At 48.8% G+C, this 21,284-nt stretch overlaps 1 protein-coding gene across 1 annotated transcript; it reads left to right on the forward strand.

Annotated features, from left to right (window-relative positions):
- The first annotated feature begins 14,711 nt into the window (after positions 1–14,711).
- On the forward strand, positions 14,712–19,197 carry TMEM250 (transmembrane protein 250). The gene is made up of 3 exons (XM_049832890.1): positions 14,712–14,877; positions 16,300–16,479; positions 18,618–19,197. Exon 3 carries the CDS (start codon positions 18,751–18,753, stop codon positions 19,168–19,170), a length of 420 nt encoding a protein of 139 aa, XP_049688847.1. The 5' UTR covers positions 14,712–14,877; positions 16,300–16,479; positions 18,618–18,750; the 3' UTR covers positions 19,171–19,197.
- The last annotated feature ends 2,087 nt before the right edge of the window (positions 19,198–21,284 follow it).

Raw genomic sequence — 21,284 nt, forward strand, 5'->3', positions numbered from 1 at the left:
AGATTTTCATAGTCTTTTTCTAGCTTCTTCATCGTGATAACTTACACAACATCCTCCAGCAGTGAGTTCCACAGTTCATTAATGCTCTTGGGGGGGGGTGGAAATCAGCCTATTGCCTGACAATTTTACTGTGTGCCACTTAATTCTTTTACAGAGAAGAACTGAGAATATTTACTTTTTACTCCTTTTCTTAGAGACAATCTTGATTATTTGCAGACATCTGCTGTATACAATTTCTCAATACACTCTACCCAGGTAAATGTGTGGTTCTGAGGTTCATTAATCATGAAATTGAGGATTAATTTCAGATCTAATGAGAGATTAATTTGGCAATTTCCGTTCACCAATGAGGTGAAAATCAGCAGTGCTGTCAATAGCGAAGGGTCTTTCTGCTCTATCGAACAGCCTGAATATTAACAATAATCTCTGCTGCTCTCTTCAGCCAAAAGAGATGCTCTGACCCCCACCCCCCAAGGACTCATTAATGATAAAGGGCCCAGATTACCAAATTAAATGGAATTACTTTGACCGAAGTAAGGGCAACAGGTTAATTTTTGCATAAACTATGGCCGTGTTCGTGCCTGAATTGCTCTCCAGTCCCACGCCCAGGTGCAGGGCTCAGAGGACGCTGAGAGGTGAAGGTCTCCAGAAGTCTGTGTGCTGCTGAAATATTGGTTACTTCACCGGGTTTCCCTCGTGAGAAGGATGAGCAGGATTTACAAGGCAGGGCTGATTTGAACTGAAGCAGCCATTTGCACAGAATAATTTCCTTTCAAGCCCTAAATTCAGACTTTATGGCTTCCCCTGCTCCTTTTGGTCTGACGTGTGTTCTTCCCCCAGTTCCCACTTGCCATTCGCACAGCTTGAAGCTAGGTCTGAGGAGAGGTGGCAATAGCCTGCACTCGCAGCCTGGCAAATGTAAATCAGGACACTCATTCCGGGTTATAATCCCTGTATGTGCTTGTATTTCAAGAGGAAATACACCACCAAAGGCAGGCAGGGAGAGCTGGGGGGCTTGAAGCTTTTAACAGAGCTGGACTTTGGGTCTGTGAATAGAGACACAGCTTCTTGGGAGAAAAATCCAATAACTGATGTGGTGAAGGCTTGGCCACCTCTTAGCAATGCCAGCCAGGAAAGCTGGCACAAAGCCTGGGTTAACTTCCATGCTTCTGGGACCAACAAGTCTCTCCCTCCTAATACACACTTGCAACAGGATTTAAAACAAATCTGTTATGGGAGGGATCAAGAAATCCCTCAGAAAAACATGTGAGGCTTTGAAAAAGGAGCCTCAGCGGCTAAGGGCTCTTGCTCCAAAATAAGGATGCTAGGAGCAGGGTCTGCCTAGCCCAGCCTGCTCCTACCCACCTCCTCTCCCAGGGCATCCTTGCTGCCCCCCAGCTGCTTGCTTTCCCCAGGGCAAGGGGTTCTCCAGGGCAAGCCAGGGTTCCTCTGTGCTGCAGAGCCTGGGGTGCTGCTGGCGGCGGCCCCAAGGTGAGCAGGGCGCAGGCTGCCCCGGGAGCAACTTCTGGCTTTGCGCTAAGCTCTGCAATTTATTGGTGTTAGTCAGGTTAATGTACTATTACTTTGCATATTAGTAATATCTTATTACATTTGTTCTTAAGAGTGGTATCATGTTGAGGCAATGAGGATTAATGGCACCTCAGTAATATTTACATATTTACATTATTAAAAAGCAATACATCTTTTAGACAACCCCGTGCGTGGTCTAGAATTGCAGATGCTGTTCCTAAGCCCACTGCACCCTTCACCCTGCAATACCCGTCCTGCTCACAGCCACCCATCCTGGGTGTTCAGCAGGTTTAGCCACCGTGAGGAGACGTGGGCACCCAGTGGGCAGAGCCTGTGGGTCCCAACACCCACCTCCTGCTGAGCCCACCCATCTCCCTGGCCATACCCCTCGCATCTGCTTCCTACTCCATGGTCCCAGTGAAGACCTCTGCTTTCCTAAATGTCCGAGCAAAGGGTGCCCAAACCACCCGCACCCTCAGCAGCAAGGAGATGGTGGGGGGACACAGCGGGATGGTGGTTCTCTCCCTGGTGCGGCTAAGGACGATGGACAAGGGAGCAAAGGTTTCTCTGTCGCCAGCGGCTCCCGTGACCCCCCAGGGAAAGGCTCTGCGACTCAGCTGGAGGCTCCCAGTCACCTCTACAGTCCTAAACTTAATTAAAGCTGCCAGCTTCTAATTAAACCACTTAATTAAGTGCCACATTGTCAGTAGGTAAAGATGGAACAGACTTAATTATTTAATACAATGACATAGAAGAAAAAAACCACTTTAAAAGCATGACACCTCCTAGGTGGGCAGAAGCCCACCTAGCTTTGGCATGTGCCACCCCACCTTGCCATGTGCCACCCCGCGGTGCCAGCAGCCCAGCCAGGATTCCCAGCAGCAGCCCAATGTGAGCAAGGTCTTTTGGAGCTATTTTGAGTTCCTCCAGAATGGAGATATCTGAAATTTCCTATAACCGCACCATACCACCCCTGCCTGCGACACCTTCAGTGGGGTCAGCATGGGTCTTTTCGCTGGCTCTCTGCCCTCCCGAATCCCGACCCAGATGTGGATCATTATCCCTGGAGCATGGGGTGGCATCCTGACCCGGCTGAATCAATGAGCAGAACCCAGATGCCTCCCCAAGGCCAGGTCTTTGCCTTCACAAACTCGCAGAGGCTGCTTGGCAGACACTCCCCCTGCCCCAGGGCCTTGCAGAGCAGCACTCCGTTTCACCCACCAGCTACTTTGTCTTATTTCAATCTTCCTTTTAAAACTTGTCTGGCTAAATGCTCCTGTCTGAAGGGGTGATGTAACCTAAGTGACTCCCAGGCTGGCATTCTGCGGGTAAGATTAATGGCAGTGTCTTGTCAATAAATCCATAAAGACCCCAAACCCGGTGATGAACGTGCAGAAGGTAAAGGCAATGGTTAATATCTTCAAAATAGGCCCCAGAGCCTTTGAGTGCGGGGAAAGAGGAAAGCACCGGTGACCCTTGTTAATCTTTTTATTGGCTCCAGCAGCTATTGGCACCTTTCGCTGGCCAGAAATTTGCAAGTCTTTGGGGAGCAATGATTTCACAGTCGGGGTCTCTTTGAGAGAGAAAAAAAATCCCTTTGCTCCTAAACCAGGACCATTCTTCCAAATGAAAATTGACATTTTGGTTTGAACTTCACGACCTCCAGTAATCACACTAATGGCCTTAGCTGGCTGACTGGGAGGGAGCTGGCTGTGGCCAGGACTGATGGAACCTGTATGGATCGCTGGAAATGGGCCGGGAGATGAGGACAGGAGAGGCTGCTAACGGTGGGCTCTAACTGGCCAAGGCACCGCAGGTTATTTCTGATCCACTCTAGAGACTTTCAACCGCAGCAGGTTTGATCACGGGTATTGGCAAAGACATTGGGAAAGCAGTCACTGAGTGCTCTCGGCCATCCATCCACGCACCCGTGCCTCCATCCATCCGCGCCGAGCTGTTAAAGCTAACGAGCACCCATATTGCTGTCTGATTAGCAGCGACGGTGTCAGGAGCGGGGTTAGCTGGGGGCAGTTCCTGACCTGCACTCACTGGAGAGCAGACCACGGCTCCCAGCCTTCCTTGGACACTGCCGATGTGCCTCGAGGGCCAGCAACGCTGGGTGAGGCTGGAGAGGGGCTCCCTGCCAGCCCCCTCGGCCCCAGGGTCCGAGCCCGGCTGTGCACGGGGGTGGTGGGGAGCAGCAGGAGGATGCTGGTTCCCATTGCCCCGGTATTGCAGGGACAGCCCCTGCCAGGGCAAAGCTGGAGGCAGCTTTCCTTTTGGTCCCTCTGCAGACACACTGTGGGTGGAGGTGCTCCTGCCTCTCCTCTTCACTGATTACTTTAAGCAAATGCACTTTTCATGAACTCTTCTTAATGGAAGGACAAATTGTTTAGTCAAAAGAGTTGCTCCCTGCAGTAATCTGCAAAAATGAAGGGGGAAGAAACACAATACACCGGAGTCGAGACCGTAAACCTGACTGACCAAGCCCTGAGCAGCCCCAGCCAGGTCACATTAACTTCCAGGCTGAACAAGTTGAATTAATATTGCTCAGCACTTAGCGCTTCCCGCCCTGCAAGGTGTTGCAGACATTATTATAGCTTATTTTCAGACCTTCGGTGTATTTTCCCTGGCAACACGGGAGGCTCTTGTCTTGTCCCTGCTATGTTTTTTCTTCGTTGCTGATTTTAGAAAACTCATGTAAACATCTCTCTCACACACACGTGCACAGAAGAAACTCCAGTGCGACCCTCTGCAGCAGGCAGCAGCTGCCAAGGTCCTGCCCGCAGAGCCTGCCAGCCTTCCCGCTGCTCAGCCCTCATTCAAAAGACTTCAAGGTGAGGACGGGGCACTCAGGCTGAGACACTGCCATAGGAAAAGCCTCATCCCTCTGAAACCGCTCCATTTTATAGCTTGTCCATGGGTTGTAAAATTGGAAGACTTTAAAATGTATTATTCTTCAGCTGCAATCCATCATGGGCTGCCCCGGGAGCTGGTGACCAGTAAAGCTCTCGCCTCTTCTGGACGCTGCCGTCATCGAGGGAAATCCGGGCGGGCGCTGGTGTTCGTTGATGTCTCCGCAGCAGCCCCGGTGTGCGGCAGTGCCACGTTTCGGGGAGGTGATGGGAGAGGTGGTACAGAACAGCCGCTTTGCCCAGCCGAGGGGTTTTATGCGGAATGTGCTCGCGGGAGCGTGTGGGCTGGGCACAGGCAGATCCGGAGGTGACGAATGCACCTTTGGGTTAACTTCCCCGTGCTCCTTATTTTTCTGGGTGCAAACAGAAGATCTGTGAGATCTCCCTGAGCAAGGTGCCACAGGTCTGGGCGGGAAAAGTGATGCTATTCCCACTAAAAAGAGAGGAAATGGTTTGGGAATCAGATGGGGGGGAGGCTCTCACCAGCTGCCCGGCAAGGGCGACCTGGGGGCCGGGGCGCTGTGTTTCCACAATGATGGGGCCAAGAGAAGAGTTTCTCCCTTCCTCCTGTTCACTCAAACTTCCCACCCATCAGAAGTGTCTGTCCATCAATCTGCTTAATACAAAGGACTGATTTTTAAGTAGTAGTGAATAAATTTAAATGAAGTTGCTGCTGTCCAGAGGCGTTTCGCACTGTGCCTTGAGCCGGCTGCTCCGATTCTCCTGATGGATGGAAGCAGCCCCGTGGCGGCTCGGAAGGACCCAACACACCTCGCTGGGGCAGCTCTGCTCCTCTGGCATGGCCGAGACGCCGGCAAAGTGAGTTCTGGTGTCAGATAAAAATTCTTGGACCATTCAGATGGAAATCCCTGCAGAGGGCACACTGTTGTCATCTGCCTGCATCGTGGTAGACAGAGTCAGGAATTGGCTGTAACTAAGAATGCAAGAGGGTCCTTTTATTTTGTTTTTTTAATACCTCATTTAGTAGGTTAATATTCCGTGTTATTTTAGGCTGCTTTCTCTATACATCTGCCGCCCAAGCCCGTACAGATGTTTTAGGATTCTTTAATCCTGACAAAGGACTTAGCGTTAAGGAAAAATGGGTTACATAAAGATCCTTATCTCCTTAAGAAATAAAGTATGTTTTGGGCATATTGTGTACAAAACAAGACTAAAATAGAGGCAGAACATTCTGGGGCCACTTACCAGATGTCCAGGTTGGAGGATGTGGGTCTGGTTCGCCTGCAGTTTTCCCGCTTGTCGCCTGGACCAGTGCTGCTGGGTGCCCCACGGCAGAGCAGCATCGAGCAGCAGCCTGGGGCACATACGCACTGCTGGGGGAAGAGGGGGCCATGGTTTTGTAGGAGGCAAAAGTACCAGCTCTGACATGGCACAGGGGAATTATTGAGCCCTTCTAACGTCCCGCTAACAGCAGCCTCCTGGATTAGACGGCAGGAGTTTTGCTTGGGAGAGGACTTTTTTCCCAGGACGGTACCAGCTCGAGCTGATGCTCGTTGCTCCCTGCCGAGGGCAGGAAAGGTCACCCTAAGCTATACGCCTCTCCCAGCCCTGAGCTGCCGGACTTTCCAGGCTGACATACAGTATTTTATCCCCTAAAATTGACAAAGTTCTTACGTTTTCGTGACTCCAGTGATTGATCCAGCCCATGTAAATTACAAAAAGGAGTTGCAGTCCTCTGGGGTCTGAGGCAGAATATCAAAAGAGCATGGGCTCATGCTGCTTTAATTAAAACTTAGTTTAATTAAAAACCTTGAGAGCTTTATTAGACTCAGTAATTGATTTAATTTTCTTGTGGAATTCTATTACAAAACACCGCCAGCACGTTGGCTTTGGGATCCTGGCTCCAGGACCATCTTCCTCCCCGAATGGCACCTTTGCCCTCTCCAAGGGGCAAAACACAAGCTCCTTCTCTGCCAGCCAAATCCCGGAGCCTCGTGGGGCATTCCCACTCAGTGGGGGGCTGACGGTTGTTCCTGGCTGTAACAGGCAGCAGCCTCAAAGCTCTCACCCTTGTAAAATTAAGTCACTCCCTGTCTCTCAGCTAACAGAGCAGCCAAACTGATCTCCTTCAAAAAAAGGAGCCAGGGCAATAGCTGGCATGCGAGATTCGTTTGCTCAAACACACTCTGATCTCTCTGAGATGACATGAGAAACCCTCTAGGTTCTCTCTAGGGCTGTGCCTGCTTTGGCACTCTTGGATAACCATGTGTTTTTGCAAACAGACTATTTGCAGGGTGAAGGTAGGAATACCTAATCCACATCATGAAAGATTTCGCGGCAGTTCCTGAAGGATGCCCGATGCCTCGTTGTGCTACCCAGACGGGCTGGCACGCTGACTCTTGGCCTTGCTAAATTCCCTTTTTGCTCCCAGCTCTGCTCTCCGCTTGCTGCCTTAAACTAAAGCGGGTGACTCGGTGCTAGGAATCAGCTGCCACATTTCGCCCCAGCCCAGGCTGTATTTCTGTGGCAGAAAGGACTGGCAGGGAGAAGAGCTCTGTGAATTGCCCCACCATCGCCTCCCCAGCCATCTGGCAGTGGATGGATGCTCCAGAGAGATGCCTGGTGTTAAAGCCTTTCTGGCCAGGACACAGGGAATCAAACTGTAAAATAAGAATAATAAAAAAACCCACCACCACACAATGATTGTCTGATCTATATTTATTTCATAACATCCAGAATTAATAGGATACAGGCGTTAAAGCAACCATGGCAACTGAATGCAGAAAGGGCTGTCCTTGTAAATAAATGAATTCATAAATAACTCACAAGTGCTGATATAAAAAGTCATGGGAATCTAATGCAATGCTAATGCAATTCAAGCCTTCCCTTTTTTACATGCAGTATTATAATATTAGGTGTGCCTCGCTTTGCTCTGTGCTACAAGTGTCATTCTTAAGATAATAGAACTTGCTAATTGTACCAGGAGCCAGGCTGTGATTGATGAGGGCTTTGGGTTTTTGTCTCCTCCATGTTCTTGCTTGCAAAACGTTGCACCATTAAGTTACAGGCTGATCTGCCAGCAACAAATTCAGGAAAGTTAGGGAGAAAGGAGCACGATTCATCCTGCTGTGCTCCCTGAGCAGGGTGCTGCAGGCGCGCCTGCCAGCCGGTCGCAGGGGCTTTGAAAAGACACTGCTATTCACTGTGGATATATTTAAAGGTAGTTTTGTCTTATATAGCCTTTGTTCCTTTTTTTCTTGATCATTTTTATTGATATGGGTGTTGCTGCTGTTATGATGCTGGAAAGTAATTTTCCTCTTTGCACTACACAGTCTAAGCATAAGCAATGTCAAAAAGACTCCTGAAATGTATTAAGTACCAGAAATTTCTCTCCAACTGTCAGCAAAACATTTTTCTATATTAAGGCCAAACTCCTCCTCAGGCACCTTGGGCAGCCAGTGCCGATTCCCCTGTGAACGCAGGGGCAAAATTCAGCTTAGCAAAAGGGACAAAGGGTGAGGTTTGCCCAACGCAAATCGGAGAGTTTGGTTTATGCCCCAGGAGCCAGAGGCGGAGATGGCTCAGGGGCCTGCAGGGCCACGGACGATGCAGGAGGTTCCCACTGAGGGTCCTTCCCGTGTGCACCCCGTTCCCATCTGGCATTTTTGGTACATCAGGAGGGACGGGACAGGACACCCACCACCCTGGGAGCAAGGAGAGGGGGAGCGTGTCTGCTTAACACCTCTTCTCTGCAGAGAGGCTTTGCAAAGCTGTAGAGAAGAGGCTTCATGCTGCGTAACACGCTGAAGTCATAGCTTTGAATTTTCGGATATTGCTTTTCCACATCCCCCCGCCAGCTCCCTGCTTCTGCCTCGCCGATGCCGGCGCAGCAGCAGCAGCCGCATCCCTGGGGCAGGAGCACCGCCACGCGGGACGTGGCCGCAGGCACAGCCCGGGGCTCGGCCACGCCGTGGGACACCCCCCGCGGTACCCTGCCCACGGGTGACACACCGTGGGGACCCGGGGCTGATCTTCGCAATGTGCTTCCCGAGATGGGAGGTGCTGCCCTTGGGGTTTTGCTGTGGGAGTCACTCACCTGCTCTTCCAGGCTGGTTTCAAAAAAAAGAATGATAATTGGGGAAAAAGAACTCTTACGGTAATTTACCTTAAAACGCCGTGGCTGTGTTTTGTGCGCCCTAACGGAAAGCACTGGAGGATTCGTGGCCCAGTGAACCCTCTAGTGCTGAAAACGGTGCCATCACAGCTAATCCCAGCGAGTGGGGGGCTTGGGCACTGACTGATGCTCTGTAATGAGGTTTAAGAAATATAGGCAAACTCTGCTTTCCATTGATCTCAGAAAAATGAATGCTGTCTCTAAATTTGACATTTAGCCGATGCCCAGAGTAGATGGCTTCATTGATTCACATCGGAGGGACGGGGGCGAGGGGGGAGCTCAGGGAAATACACCTTTGCCGAGCGAAGGTTTGTCTCTGCTCTCTCCTGTCACTCTCCATCTTCCCCGAGCGCCTGCCCTTTCCCTGAATGCAGGTGTTGGATAACTGAGGCTTAAGCATCGGAAAAGGGATGGAAGGAGAACTGGCTGGAGTAAAAGTTCAAGTCTGCCTGGATATCTTGGTGGTGTTCGTGCTTTTTCCTCGTCGTCTTTTTTTTTCTCCAGGAAATTGTTGGGCAATAATGGAGTGAGACCGGGTCTGTATTTCCTCGCTGAAGAGCTCAGTCTGAGTCTTCCCGTGTTGCCCAGTGCAGGGCTCCCAGGGCGGTTGTTTGCGTTCAGCTGCTGCCGGTGCTGCTATTTATGTGCAGAGCCATCGTGCAAACTCCCTGCCCCAAAGCTTTTCTGCTCTAAGTGCTGGTTTGGTGCTGAGCACCCTCCTGGGTCTGAAATTAGAGAGGGGGGGCACTGGAAATGCTAGAGACGAGACATGCCCCGGCTCTGCTGCTGACCCAGGGGACAGTTTGCTGTTGCTAAAATGACCTTAGAGCAGACAGACCTCCTCTGCGCAGACCTGATGGATCTACGCAATGAGTTTAAGAGGACCTGTCTGCTCCTACCATGATACGACTTGAGATACATTATTAATGAATGGGAAAAATCAGGGAACTAAGATTCCCAGAGAAAAGGTGTTACTTTCCCCTGAGATCTTACCCTCTGGGAAGCGCTTGGCAGAGCCAGAGGAGCTGGAAGGCTTCCTGAGCTTCCTGCCCGCCAAACCCCAGCTTCACAAGGCAGATACGGATTGGGTCTGTTTTAATGCTTCGTGCTTACATTAGACCTAGCCTACAAATGAACAGAAGGCAATAATGACACTTCTCCATGAGAGTTTTCTGCATAATAGGCAGTTTCTGACATCAGCCAGATCGGGGCTAGCCAACATGATGCAGCAACAAGCTTTGGCAGGAGTCCTGTCCCTGGCAAAGCATCCAATTCTATTTTCATTTGTTTTAGAGACAGTTTCTCACCCACCATATGTGTGCAGCTGGCTCCTGCTCCAGCCCCCGGAGGTCAGCAGGAATCTTTCCATGACTCCAGCATCTCTAAATAACTACCCTCCCGTTCTCCAGAGGCGGGGGGGATAGCCGAGCTAGCGAGGCTCTGTCTTTCGCTATGTTATCCGAACAGCGAAGTGTCCCCACTATAGGATGACACACATTTTTTTATCTACATCAACCTTTTGTGGGTTCACTGGGATCCCACCCACACTGGTGCTGGTCTTTCTGTCCTGTTTCATGCGGCGGGGAGGGAGCAGAGGGGAGGCAGGCTGCCCCAGCCCCACCGAGCAAACCTTGGCTGCTTTTGAGCGCAGCGAAGGCTGGCGGCAGCACTGGGCAGATTATTATGCCAGAAAGCATGCTGATGTCTCACGTATATTGAATACATCAAACATTACTGTCTCACCGTGCCTCGCACGAACCATTTATTTCTTTAGAAACTGCAGACTGGTCTAGTTTTATATTTTGCAAGTCACCTGTAAAATATCTATCTATAAAAGTATTACAGGAGCTAGGATTCCTGCAGGGACAGGGCAGCCTGCCCTCGTTGTGCTCTGCAACGTTACCATCTGCGCTGGGATTTCCATTTGTACCTGGCACTGCTGCTTTCCAGTTTGCAGGGTGTATTTTAGTTGGGGGTGTGGTGATGCGTGTACATCACTCAATCCCTCGGTTTCCAATGCTACTGAAACCCCAAATAACACCAAAAGCCGAGGCTGCCGCTTTGCAGCCCCGCTGATTTCCCGGGGCTCTGAGCACTGCTTGGGGGCTGCACACAGGTATTGCGGTGCTGCAGAATTAGTGGGAATTAGATCCACTTTCTGCTACATATATTTTTATTTGATTAGTCTAATATACTGCATTATTATTTACCACATGCAAATCTCTTCAAACTTATTCAAGCTGACATTTCAGCTAAGAGATGAGATCTGGAAAGAAGTAATAAGGAAAAATTATTTCACAAGCTTTTGCACTTTAGGTTTGCAGGGAGGATCGATTACACTTAAAATTTAAGGCCCAGACTTGACCCTAAATCTCCTTTAAGGAAAAGGAAAGAATTAATTCCTTAATTTGTTATATTTCAGCTTTACAGGCTGGCTCAGCAAAACCCAAGGGAGTTTGCACAAGACGCCATTGGTTTTGAACGGTGGTTTTGGATACAACTGGAAGGCAGCAGTGAATGCTAGTTTGAAAAATATCATGTTAACACATTTATTGTCTTTAAGACCTTAAGAATTATGCCTATCTGTATAGAATTACTGTGGAAGTAGTTGTTTCTCAGTCACCAAAGGAAACTTATTAGCTATCTTTCAGATATGCTTTTCAGCACACAGATTTTTATTTACTGATTTCTACTGGTGACCAAATAGTGCTAGGTGCTATACATTTATAAAGCACAATCCCCATTTCAAATAAAAGGTGACAAAAGTGGTCAGTCAGCCCCTGGAAAGTATGTTTTGCAGAGAGAGAGAGAAAAAAAAAAAGAAAAAGAGAAAGAGAGAGGCAGAATTTTGCAGTGATGAGTTCACTCCTACAGCAGCTATATGGACATTGTTATTTTTTGTAAAACAAGTGTGGAAAGGTTAAAGACCAAATAAGGGTCCGATTTCCAGAGGTCCAGGTATTTTACAGGGTTGAATACCTTACAGCCTCCTTCACAGGAACCTGTAAACGAGCACCTCTCCATAAAACCTTGCTTACGCTTGCAAAAATGAGATGTTTAGCTCTCCACAAGTAATGGCCTTGAAAGCTTTTTCTGGACAGGGGTCAGACCCATTTTACTGTAAGTGCAGATCCATTCAAAGTGCAGAAGGATTGAGCTAAAGGACATCTCAGTGTGACAGGGTTGTTACACCAGCTCCAGGCTAAATGACTTGACCTAGGCCAAAGTATGAATCGGTGCCAGAAAGCAGGGCTGGAAGTCACAGTTCCTAGTCTTGCTCTTGTTCAGAGAAAATATCACATTCACAAAAAGAGTAAAAAATGTGGAGGGAGCACCTGCCTAGGTTTGACTTCTTCACTCATCTCAGATTGAAATGAGATTGACTCCGTGGGCTAACATTGAAGTCATTCAACCAGACAAGGTCTATCCATGACGAGCATTTAAAGTCTTTACTGGAAAAAAATCCCCCCCCCCCCACCCAAATGGGAATAAGAAGATGTTTCCATTACAAAATGATTGCGACGACTCAGCTGTTACTTTTTTTTGCCCTCAGCCTAGAAAGCATTTCTTGCATTCTTGTCTCGGCACACTACCTTAGCAGCCCTTCATGTGCAGCACCATAGTAATTTATCATTACCCAGTCTCCAAATTATTCTAGTGTTGATTAAATTAGTAAATGCAATCACAATCTGAAGCAAGTTAATTGAGAGAATTTATTTGGCCCTGACAGTTTTATGCATGTTTGATTAAGTATTATAAGGTTTGTTTCTGATTTTGCATAATTTAACTTTAAATCCTGCACTGGGGGGGCCCATCAACTATTAATGACCGAAATAAACTCTTTTAAGATGCATATATTTATGATTTATTTCTAAACACAGTATCTTCCAGATTTTTTTTTGTTCTGTTGCCAAAGTGACAAATCTGTTTAAAGTAATATTTTGAGCCATTCGGTTCATGCTATAAATCTTGTGAAATGTATACAATTCATTAAAAGTTTTGAAAGAAGTACAAGTTAGCATTTATATTGCAACAAGTGACATATAAATGTGTATGTTTTTCTTCAATGCGTGCCATAAAATATATCAGCACTAGCTGGCCGCTGTGACTAGTACTAATGGCCCGCTCTCTGGGCTGATGATAAGTTTCATCACAAATCTTCAACGCTGTCACCACAAAACTGTTCAATCAACAGGAATATGAGTTGTGTCTTTAGTAAAATTAGCACAGGAAAGAAATACAACCCCGAGCGCTGCCGGAGTGTTGTGGGCGGGTTCCCTTCGGGCTGAACTACAAGCACTCCTTCAGGATCTTATCTCTTTGAATGTCAAAGCTTCAATTCATGCCTGACCCGAGGACAGTTTATTTTTTATGAAGATACACATCCATTTAAGCAGCAAAGGGGTCAAAATATTTCAGGCAGAAAACTGAATAGGGCCATCTTGCTTTTTTGTCATCCTGACCTAAGAAATTAAAAGGGTCGGTCTCGGCACCGATGCTGCTGCGTTGCACCCTTGCACACACGTGTTTAGGTTGTGGGGTCGCTCAGTGGAGCTGCCTGGGTTTTTCTGGAGGCTAGGAAAGACCTCCAGACCTCCTTTCCCACCCTGAGGAGTTCCTGCAGGATGCCAGGAGCCTCCCTTTGCAGCACTTGCATTCAGCAGCATCCCCGTAATTCTCCAAGGCAAAGCTGGAAAGCCAAACTACCCTCATAATTTTGTTGCTGGGGCTGAAATTCCCATCTCTGGGCTGTGGCTCCAGTCCCAGGCAATGGCAGAGGGAAATAAATGGAACATGGCTCTCCTGCTTACCTTAGTCACCGAACAGATGTTCCCAGTTTCATGCTATTGGGAAAATGCATCGGCTTCGCACCTCCCCTTCTCCCTCCCACCAGAAGGTACGTGGGAGACACAGAAACGGCAATTTGCTAGGAGTACACTGCCACTTATTACCTTGCCTATAATTTCCCCTCGATGTACGTCCTGCACCTCGGGCCCTTCATTGTATTTGCAGAATAAAACTGCTCTGCAGGGCAGGCACTACCGCAGGCGAACGGGGAGGAACCAAAACCGAGTGTGAACATCAGTGAGACAGCTGGGACGCTGGGAGGTATTTGGCCTGGTGCCTCAACTGCCTGTGCGGCGTGGCAGGTCTTAGTGTTGGCAGATGGCTTGAGTTATTATTATTTAATGTTTTTCCACCGTGGTAGTGCCTAGACGGCGAGCGGGGCAGGGAGCCAGTGAAAAAGTTCTGTATTCTATCCATTACGGAAAGTAATTCCTAATTAAATCTAAGGAAAAACAGCAGGGAGGAAGTTTCTTTTCCTTATTTTTATATAACGCTTTCGAATTTTCCTCCACCTGTTTGTTTTTCAGGAGCTTTTTGGATCTTTCTGGCCTCTCCAGAAGACCAGGTCTCCTCCATTTGCCGATTTACCGCCTTGCTTTTCTGGCAGTGCTTGAGCTCCTTCAGCGGGGCAAGGGCCTGGGCAAAGGCTCCGGGAGCAGGGCCAGGAGTTCCGCAGGCTCTCCCGGGACACGGACTCCCAAAGCCTAACTGCCGGCGCTGCCCCAGCCGCTCAGCAAGCCTGGACCTGACCCTTGAGCCCACAGGCGGTACGCGCCAGGCCACCAAACCGCGCTCAGAGTCAGAAAAGCTCCAAGCGACGAGGGACTCGGAGAAATCTTTGCCACGCTCTTGTTCCAGGCAACGGTGATTACGTTCTGCAGCCGATTCTGTGACCGGGGCTGTCCCGGCACCCTCAGGACTGGCTCCAGCCCTAAGGCCACGGGGGGCCGGGCAGCTGAAACCCCTCCGTGTGGGGCCGAAGCCAGCCGGGCCCCACCATCCCCTCAGCGGCGTTGGCTGCCGGTCCGGTTTACGTCGGAAACGACCTTCCAGGCTCCATCTGCCACCCCCCCACCTTGCCTGACCCCACACACCGGCGGTGGGGACCACCCCCCCCCCGGTCTCCGCCGCAGGCCCGGTGGCCCCGGCCTCAGGCCGCTCTCCTCGTCGTCGCCCCCCCCCCCCCGCCCCCGTTGCCCGGGCAACGCGGCGCCCTCCCGCTTCCGGGGGGCGGGCGCGGCGCGATGACGCCATCGCCGCGCGCCTCCCCGGCCGCTCCCTGCCCGTCGTCGCCGTCGCCGCCACCGGCCGGAACCGGGGCGCCGCTGCCCTCTGCACATGCGCATTGCGGCGCTCGCCCGTAGGCCCGGGCCTTCCATCAGCCCGGGCCCGGCGCGTTTGGCCTCGGCGGCGGGGGCCGCCGCCCGGCGAGAAGCCATGGGCAGGACGGTGAGTGCGGGGCGACGCTCCCGGGGCTGGGAGGCGGCGGCGGCCCGGGCCTCGCCGCGTCTGCGGCGGCGGCCGTCGCCTCCGCCTCAGGCCTCTTGTGCGCTGGGGTCCGGTGGGAGCGAGAGCGGTCGGTCACCGGCCGCGGGGCCGCGCCTGCCGGTCTGGGGCTGGCGTGGGTGCGGGCCCGGCCCGTGGCGTGGCTGCTCGGCCCGTGGGTGCGGGCCCGGCCCGTGGGTCCCTGCCCCCGGCCGCCCCGTCCCCCGCAACCCCGGCGGGGGTCTGCGTTCCCTGAGGCGAGTGGCGGCCGTGCCCCGGTGGCCGTGCGGGGCTGTCCCTGCCCGCCCGCCCGGTCGGTCGGTCGGCGGGGGCTCCGCGTTGTCTGGGTTGGCCTGTCGAGCTCTCAGGGCACGGGGAGGTCCGGGCTGAGCTTCCTGCCTTCAGTTCCTTTCCCAAGACGATGCGGTTTAATTTAGGATCTGGTAGGATGTAGGAGGAGTTCGAATTTCCCCTCCTTCCGGTACTCCCTGCTTTCATTTATCAGCACTAACCTTTATTTGTCATTGTCCCTAACCTTGTTTGGCTCCTTCTGGAACGCTTTGGTCCCGCTGGTCCTGACTGATGGTCCTGTCATCTGTGAACGTTGCGGTCTTTTCTGTCATCCCTCCTCCTCCACGAATTATGAGTACCCTGAGCAACAGCAGACCTTGCCTGGAATGTGTGATAGATGAAGAGAAGTAGCACTCTATTTCGGTAGCTTTCCCATCAGACGCCCTGTTTTTAAAGAAGAGGGAGTGAAAGCTCACCAAAGTGAATGGTTATTCAGATTTTTAACTTCCTGATGAGGCTATCATTAATGTGATGCTTGGGGTAACGGCAGCATGGCTGACACCGAGTTGCCAAGGCCTGAGGGTTGAAATCCTTTGAGCTGTAGGTCGATACCCAGAAGAGACCGACTCGGCTTTCCAGCCTCGCGGCAATGTGCTTTAAAATAGAAAGGCCCAAACAAATGATCTTGAGGAGCGGGTGTCCAAATCTGTTTCTAGGCATCATGTGCCAACGTAGAGGTTTGGGAGCCTGCTCTTCCATATCCTGTTCGGAAAACATTGGCCGTGCATGCTCTCTGCATTGTGTTTTGTATGCCCTGGATGAACGGTGATGGCTCTGTGACAGGAGAAGGTTACTGACAAGTTCTTTGTCTGTGATTTTCTCTTTCCTGTCCTTGTGTATGGCATTGAATACAAGCTAGCTGATTCCTTCCAGCATGTATCAGTAAGCTGTGATACATGTATTATTGAGTGTGTGATTCTTTTTAGAATCTTTACAGGATTAAAAACTCATGCTTGGGGAGGGGCCTTGTAATTCTGAGCTTCTTAACACACAAAATAAGCAAACTGAAACTTACTCTCTCATTTTATCTTTTAGATCAACTCGTATGTAGAGTGTTGTGAGTCTATGAAGCACCTTAGCAGTTTCTTTCACTCTTCCTAGAAGGCCAGGTGCCACAGGAAAACTTCACTTTTTTGTTACAAGAATTAAGTGGCATCCAGAAACGGCAGCGGATTACCGACCTTCTGCTGAGTGGATGGCAGCACCGTTAAAAATGTAATATTTCAGAAAGTTTATTTTATTCTCACAATGTCCCTCTGCTCGTGGCTGTTCCGGTGTTGATATTTGAGTTTATATAAAGAGCATGAACCTACCAAAGGCTATTTGTTTATGTGATGGGCACACTTAATAAATGAGAACAAGCTGCTGCTGTTCACTGAGAGTAGGTCTTTGCAGCTGAGCCATTTGAGTGGTTCTCTTGGATTAATCTATTGAAGGTTCTGTCAGAATCGAAACTCCCCTTCTAAAACAGGGCTCAGACTTTAAGCCGGTGTGTTGAGTTTGCCCCCACAAACTACAGCTTATGCAGGCGAGGTTTGTGCTCTGTCACTCAGGCATGGTCTTGCTGAGCGCTCTAATAGCGCACGCGTGCCAATTTCCCTGTGGCTGCTCAGGGACTCAGATTAAGTAGCTATGTAAGAGTTTGCCGGAGAATGATAAGCTGTCTTTTGTGTCCCGGTGAAAGAGGTTGTAAGGAGAGGCTGCATTTTTGGAAATTGAATGCTCTGAATCCAGAGCATGTGAATTTTAACCTGTCTTGCTAACTTAGTCCTTCAGAAATATCTCTGAAAACGAACACTGAGCAGTAGATATGCAGCATGTGGGAAGCATGTTTGGTTGCGTGCTCCAGGCAAAAAACTATGTTGTTTTTTAAGTAGTGTTGGTTTAGTATCTGACCAGTTCATTTGTCTTGCAAAATACATTCTTGTAACACACTTCCAAGCTGCTTAGTATTTCCTTTCTACAGACAGGAAATTATGGCAAAGAGGCACTTAAAATTATGAGGCTGTCCTTGATAATTGAGAATAGACCTCAATTTCCTAAATTCCTTAATCGTAAGTTAACCCATGCTCCTTTTTATTAGTCCTTGATTCATGTGGAGCCAACAGATTGCCTGCAAACGGCAAGAAGGAATTGGAACCTGGGGCCAAGCAGAAGAGATCAGAACTGCAATTTCCATTTACGTGTAATTTGAGGCAGGAAGCAGTGAAGAGACTTACCCAGTGATGCACATTGCATCAGAGAAGGTTTTTGATATCCAAGTACAGTTTCCTGCAGCCTGATAATTTACTCCGTGATTAGTTTTGTTAGTAACAAAGTAAAATATTCTTGAAGTAACTTTTAAATTACTTCAGTTTTAATTTTAAGAGTAGTAGGATTTCTGGTTCAACAAAGGAAAGATCTGCCCAGATTTGAATGCCTGGGTCTGAACGCTTGGGTGGGTGAGGAGGCTGGGGAAGTCCCTGTTGTTCTCTAGCATTATCTGATGAGTGCATTGTCATTTCATAATTCCCGGAATTTGGCACATCATAAGCCTGGGGTGAAGCAGAGAGCAGCTAACAGGCTACTGCTCATCACTCACACAACAACAATGGGTGTGTGGAAGGATGTTAAGATTATAAATCCTAAACACTCCAGAAGATCAAGATGTTTCACTTATCTCTGCGGGTCCCGAAGGGAGAAATAAACTAGTAGATGTCTTTGAAAGGCTGCCTTGCCATTGGATGCAATGACAGTGAGACCGCAAGGCTCGGCCGAGCAAGGGGAGGTACATCCTGTAGAGTGTGAAAAACATGATTGCCTCATTGTTCTTGCAAGACCTTCCATTATTTTCAGTTTGTTTATTTGGTGAAGCTTTGCCAAGTTTTGAAATGAGCAGAAATCTAGAATCACCACTGAGTCTGGGCTGTAGAATTCACTTGCGAAAGTACTTGGAGAACTTTTGGGTTTTTTCCTTAAAAAGAAGTATGATCCGATGCAAGCACATAACACTAATATTACTACTTGCATGGGTGGACTGTTGCAGGATGGCTGTTTGATTAAGAAGGATCTGTGAATTAGCCAGGATAATTACAGAACAAAGTTCCTAGCTTTCCTGCATTAACACTGTAAAGCTTATAACAGATTACGACTAGCGCTGACATGGCGTGCTACTGGGGAGCTGTTTGGAATCCGACTTGGTGATGATGGAAACAGAACTGTATTTCTATACGTCTGCCTGGTAAACAATAAGCAAAGAAGTTGAGATTTGCAAAGCAGTTGTGAGTAACCGCCAAGCCAGAGAATATCTGCCGTGCTGCCCCTCTTCCTGCTGGGGCTACTTAAATGTGTTTTCCTTCTCTGCCTTCCTGCAGGTCTCTTCCTTCCTGGAAATTCAGCAAAGAGTTAGCATTCCCAGGCTGTTGGATCTCTTCCATGTTAATGGATAACATTTGATATGTGCCCTGTAAATCCTGCCCTGGGACTCTGTGACCGGTGGGGTGCCTGATGCCTGTAATCCCCATTCCCCGCCGGGTCCGTTCATTCCACGGCCCCCACACGACCTGCCTGCATTCGGCCTGTGGCCCGGTAAGGACCACTCACTTGGTGCGTACCAAGTACAACAATTTCGACATCTATCTCAAATCCCGATGGATGTATGGATTCATCCGTTTCCTGCTGTACTTCAGCTGCAGCCTGTTTACCTCCATCCTCTGGGTGGCACTCTCTATCTTGTTTTGCCTTCAGTACCTTGGCATCCGGATCTTTCTGCGTTTCCAGTACAAACTCTCCATCATCCTCCTCTTACTGGGGCGAAGGCGGGTAGACTTCAGCCTCATGAATGAACTGCTCATCTATGGAATTCATGTGACCATGCTGCTAGTGGGGGGGCTGGGATGGTGTTTCATGGTATTTGTGGATATGTAAATAAAACAAGCGCATGTGGGCTGAGAAGGTGACTTTTCTTCTACCCCAAAATGTGTCGATATCTTCTTTTCTTTTTTTATATAAATTAATTTATTTATCAGTGCTACTTTGTATTGATAAATTAACGTACTTGTCCGTGGAATTTGTATTTTTTTGAAGGTTGAGGTGCCATTTTGATTATCAAAGTGCAATGCTTGATTGGGTGTTTTTTCTTTGCACAGCGCAAGTTAATATAAGTTTCTTCTAGTCCATAGGAGCCTACCTTTCTGCTGTTCCTGTATTCCTGTGGACATGAAAAAGGCAGTGATTTATCTGGAGGACAGAAGCCAGATAACTTTGCACCCTACGCTCTTAATCCATCTTCACCCTTTTTCTAAAAATGTTCCTTAATGTCTCAGGCATGTAATACGTATCCCACTTGACCAGTGTTATCCTTTCTCTATGTAGTTTGCATTTTGCATATTCCCCGCTAAGGATATGGGGCCAAATTCTACAGAGTGTAGGGGGTTTGGGGTGTTTTGGTTTTTTTCCTGTTTTGTTTTTAGATTTTTGCAAGATGTGCTTTTGACCCACTGTACTGTTCCGTTCACTTTAACATAATTGTAGAGCTTTGAATGGCTTTGTGCTTTTCAGGCAGTTAATGCTGAGTAATTGAGTCTTACCCTAATGGAACAAATCCACTGGAGTGATGGGAGCAGAGTTTGGTATCATGTGCTCTTGAAATTCCCAGTCACGGCAAATATGTTATCATTTTGCAGCGATTAAGGGGAACCCATTGCAATGGTCCGTAGTGTTTAGATGTTGATGTTTGGTTCTACTTTTCCCTGAATTGCTTAGTCCCAGTTTTCTCACAGAGGTACTCTGTCTTACAGAGTATGGTGAGATGAGACTGTCTGACCTAGGAGAGATTGAAAACAGAGTGCAATCCGAAATGGCAATAATTGTTCTCTGTGATTACAGAAAACATTCTCTCCTACCTTTGCAGCAGTGAGAGTGGGGTCACTGGAGAGCTTTACTTGACAGCTCAAGGAGTTAAGCATTAAGCTCAGTTGTACTGGTCTTGATCTAAGATGTCAGACTGTTCTTCCGCAGTCAGTCAAGTAACTCTTTATTTATGGAGTCCAGAAGCTGGCCTAAGGTTTATTTTTATTCTATTTTTGTTTGTTTGTTTTTCCTTATAATGGAATATTGCTCTTGTGTTCTTTAAAGAACTGTTTAAAAAGAAGTTGGTAAAAATGATGGAGACCCTTCCCCCTCCTCCCCGTGAAATCAGTGGAGTCAATCATAACGGAATAAGCAAGACTGGAGATACGTGACTGGTTTTTTATGATCTCTTCAGTCTGAGATATGAATGTGGTCGAGAACAAAGCCAGTTTGCACACAGGGAAGGATGCTTCATATTTCAGCTTGTGTGTATTGCAGTCTTTTGCTGACATACTTTGATTTGTAGGCTTATGGATGCAAAATAAGAGAAGCTTCTGTCTGAAGCTCAAAGCTAAAGCAAACCCAGAAATTATCTCATTATCAAGTGTTGCAGATAATGCAGACTGAACACGCAGAGCTGAATAAATAATGGGCCGTGGTGGTGTGAACTTTAGATTAGCCCCGTGAGAGCCAAAGGCTGTTTCTGCAGGAAAGATGTAGTATCAGCATATGTCACAAACTGGTGTCTGGAAGTTTCCTCCTAACTGTAGAGCTCCCCAGAGCCTTGTTCTGGGATCGCTCTCTGGACTGCAGGTCCTCAGTGTCCTGCAGGTCCGAGCTACAGCTTGCGCTGTAGGCAGAGGGAATTCCCAGTAATTCCCAGCCCAGTGCTTTTCTCCCCAGTACAGCTGTCAGCCTGGGGCATTGCAGCTCTGGCATACAGACTGTGGGACTCCTGGGATGGCTGTGCTCAAGAATTTCTGCAGGAAACATTACAGATGGCCAGCAGACAGCCCTGGTGTGAGCTGAGAGACTAGCCGGGACCCCGGCGAGGCACAGCCGAGAGCAGCTCTCCGTCACGTTTCGCAGGAGGCACAGCGTGGAGACTGGTTGATGGTAGGGCCTTGTTTCACCTTGGAATGGCCGTATTGCGGTACTCCTTATAAAGATGAGTAAAAGGGCGATTTGTG

Source organism: Accipiter gentilis, chromosome 29 (assembly GCF_929443795.1).
Source record: "Accipiter gentilis chromosome 29, bAccGen1.1, whole genome shotgun sequence".
Taxonomy (NCBI): Eukaryota; Metazoa; Chordata; class Aves; order Accipitriformes; family Accipitridae; genus Astur; species Astur gentilis.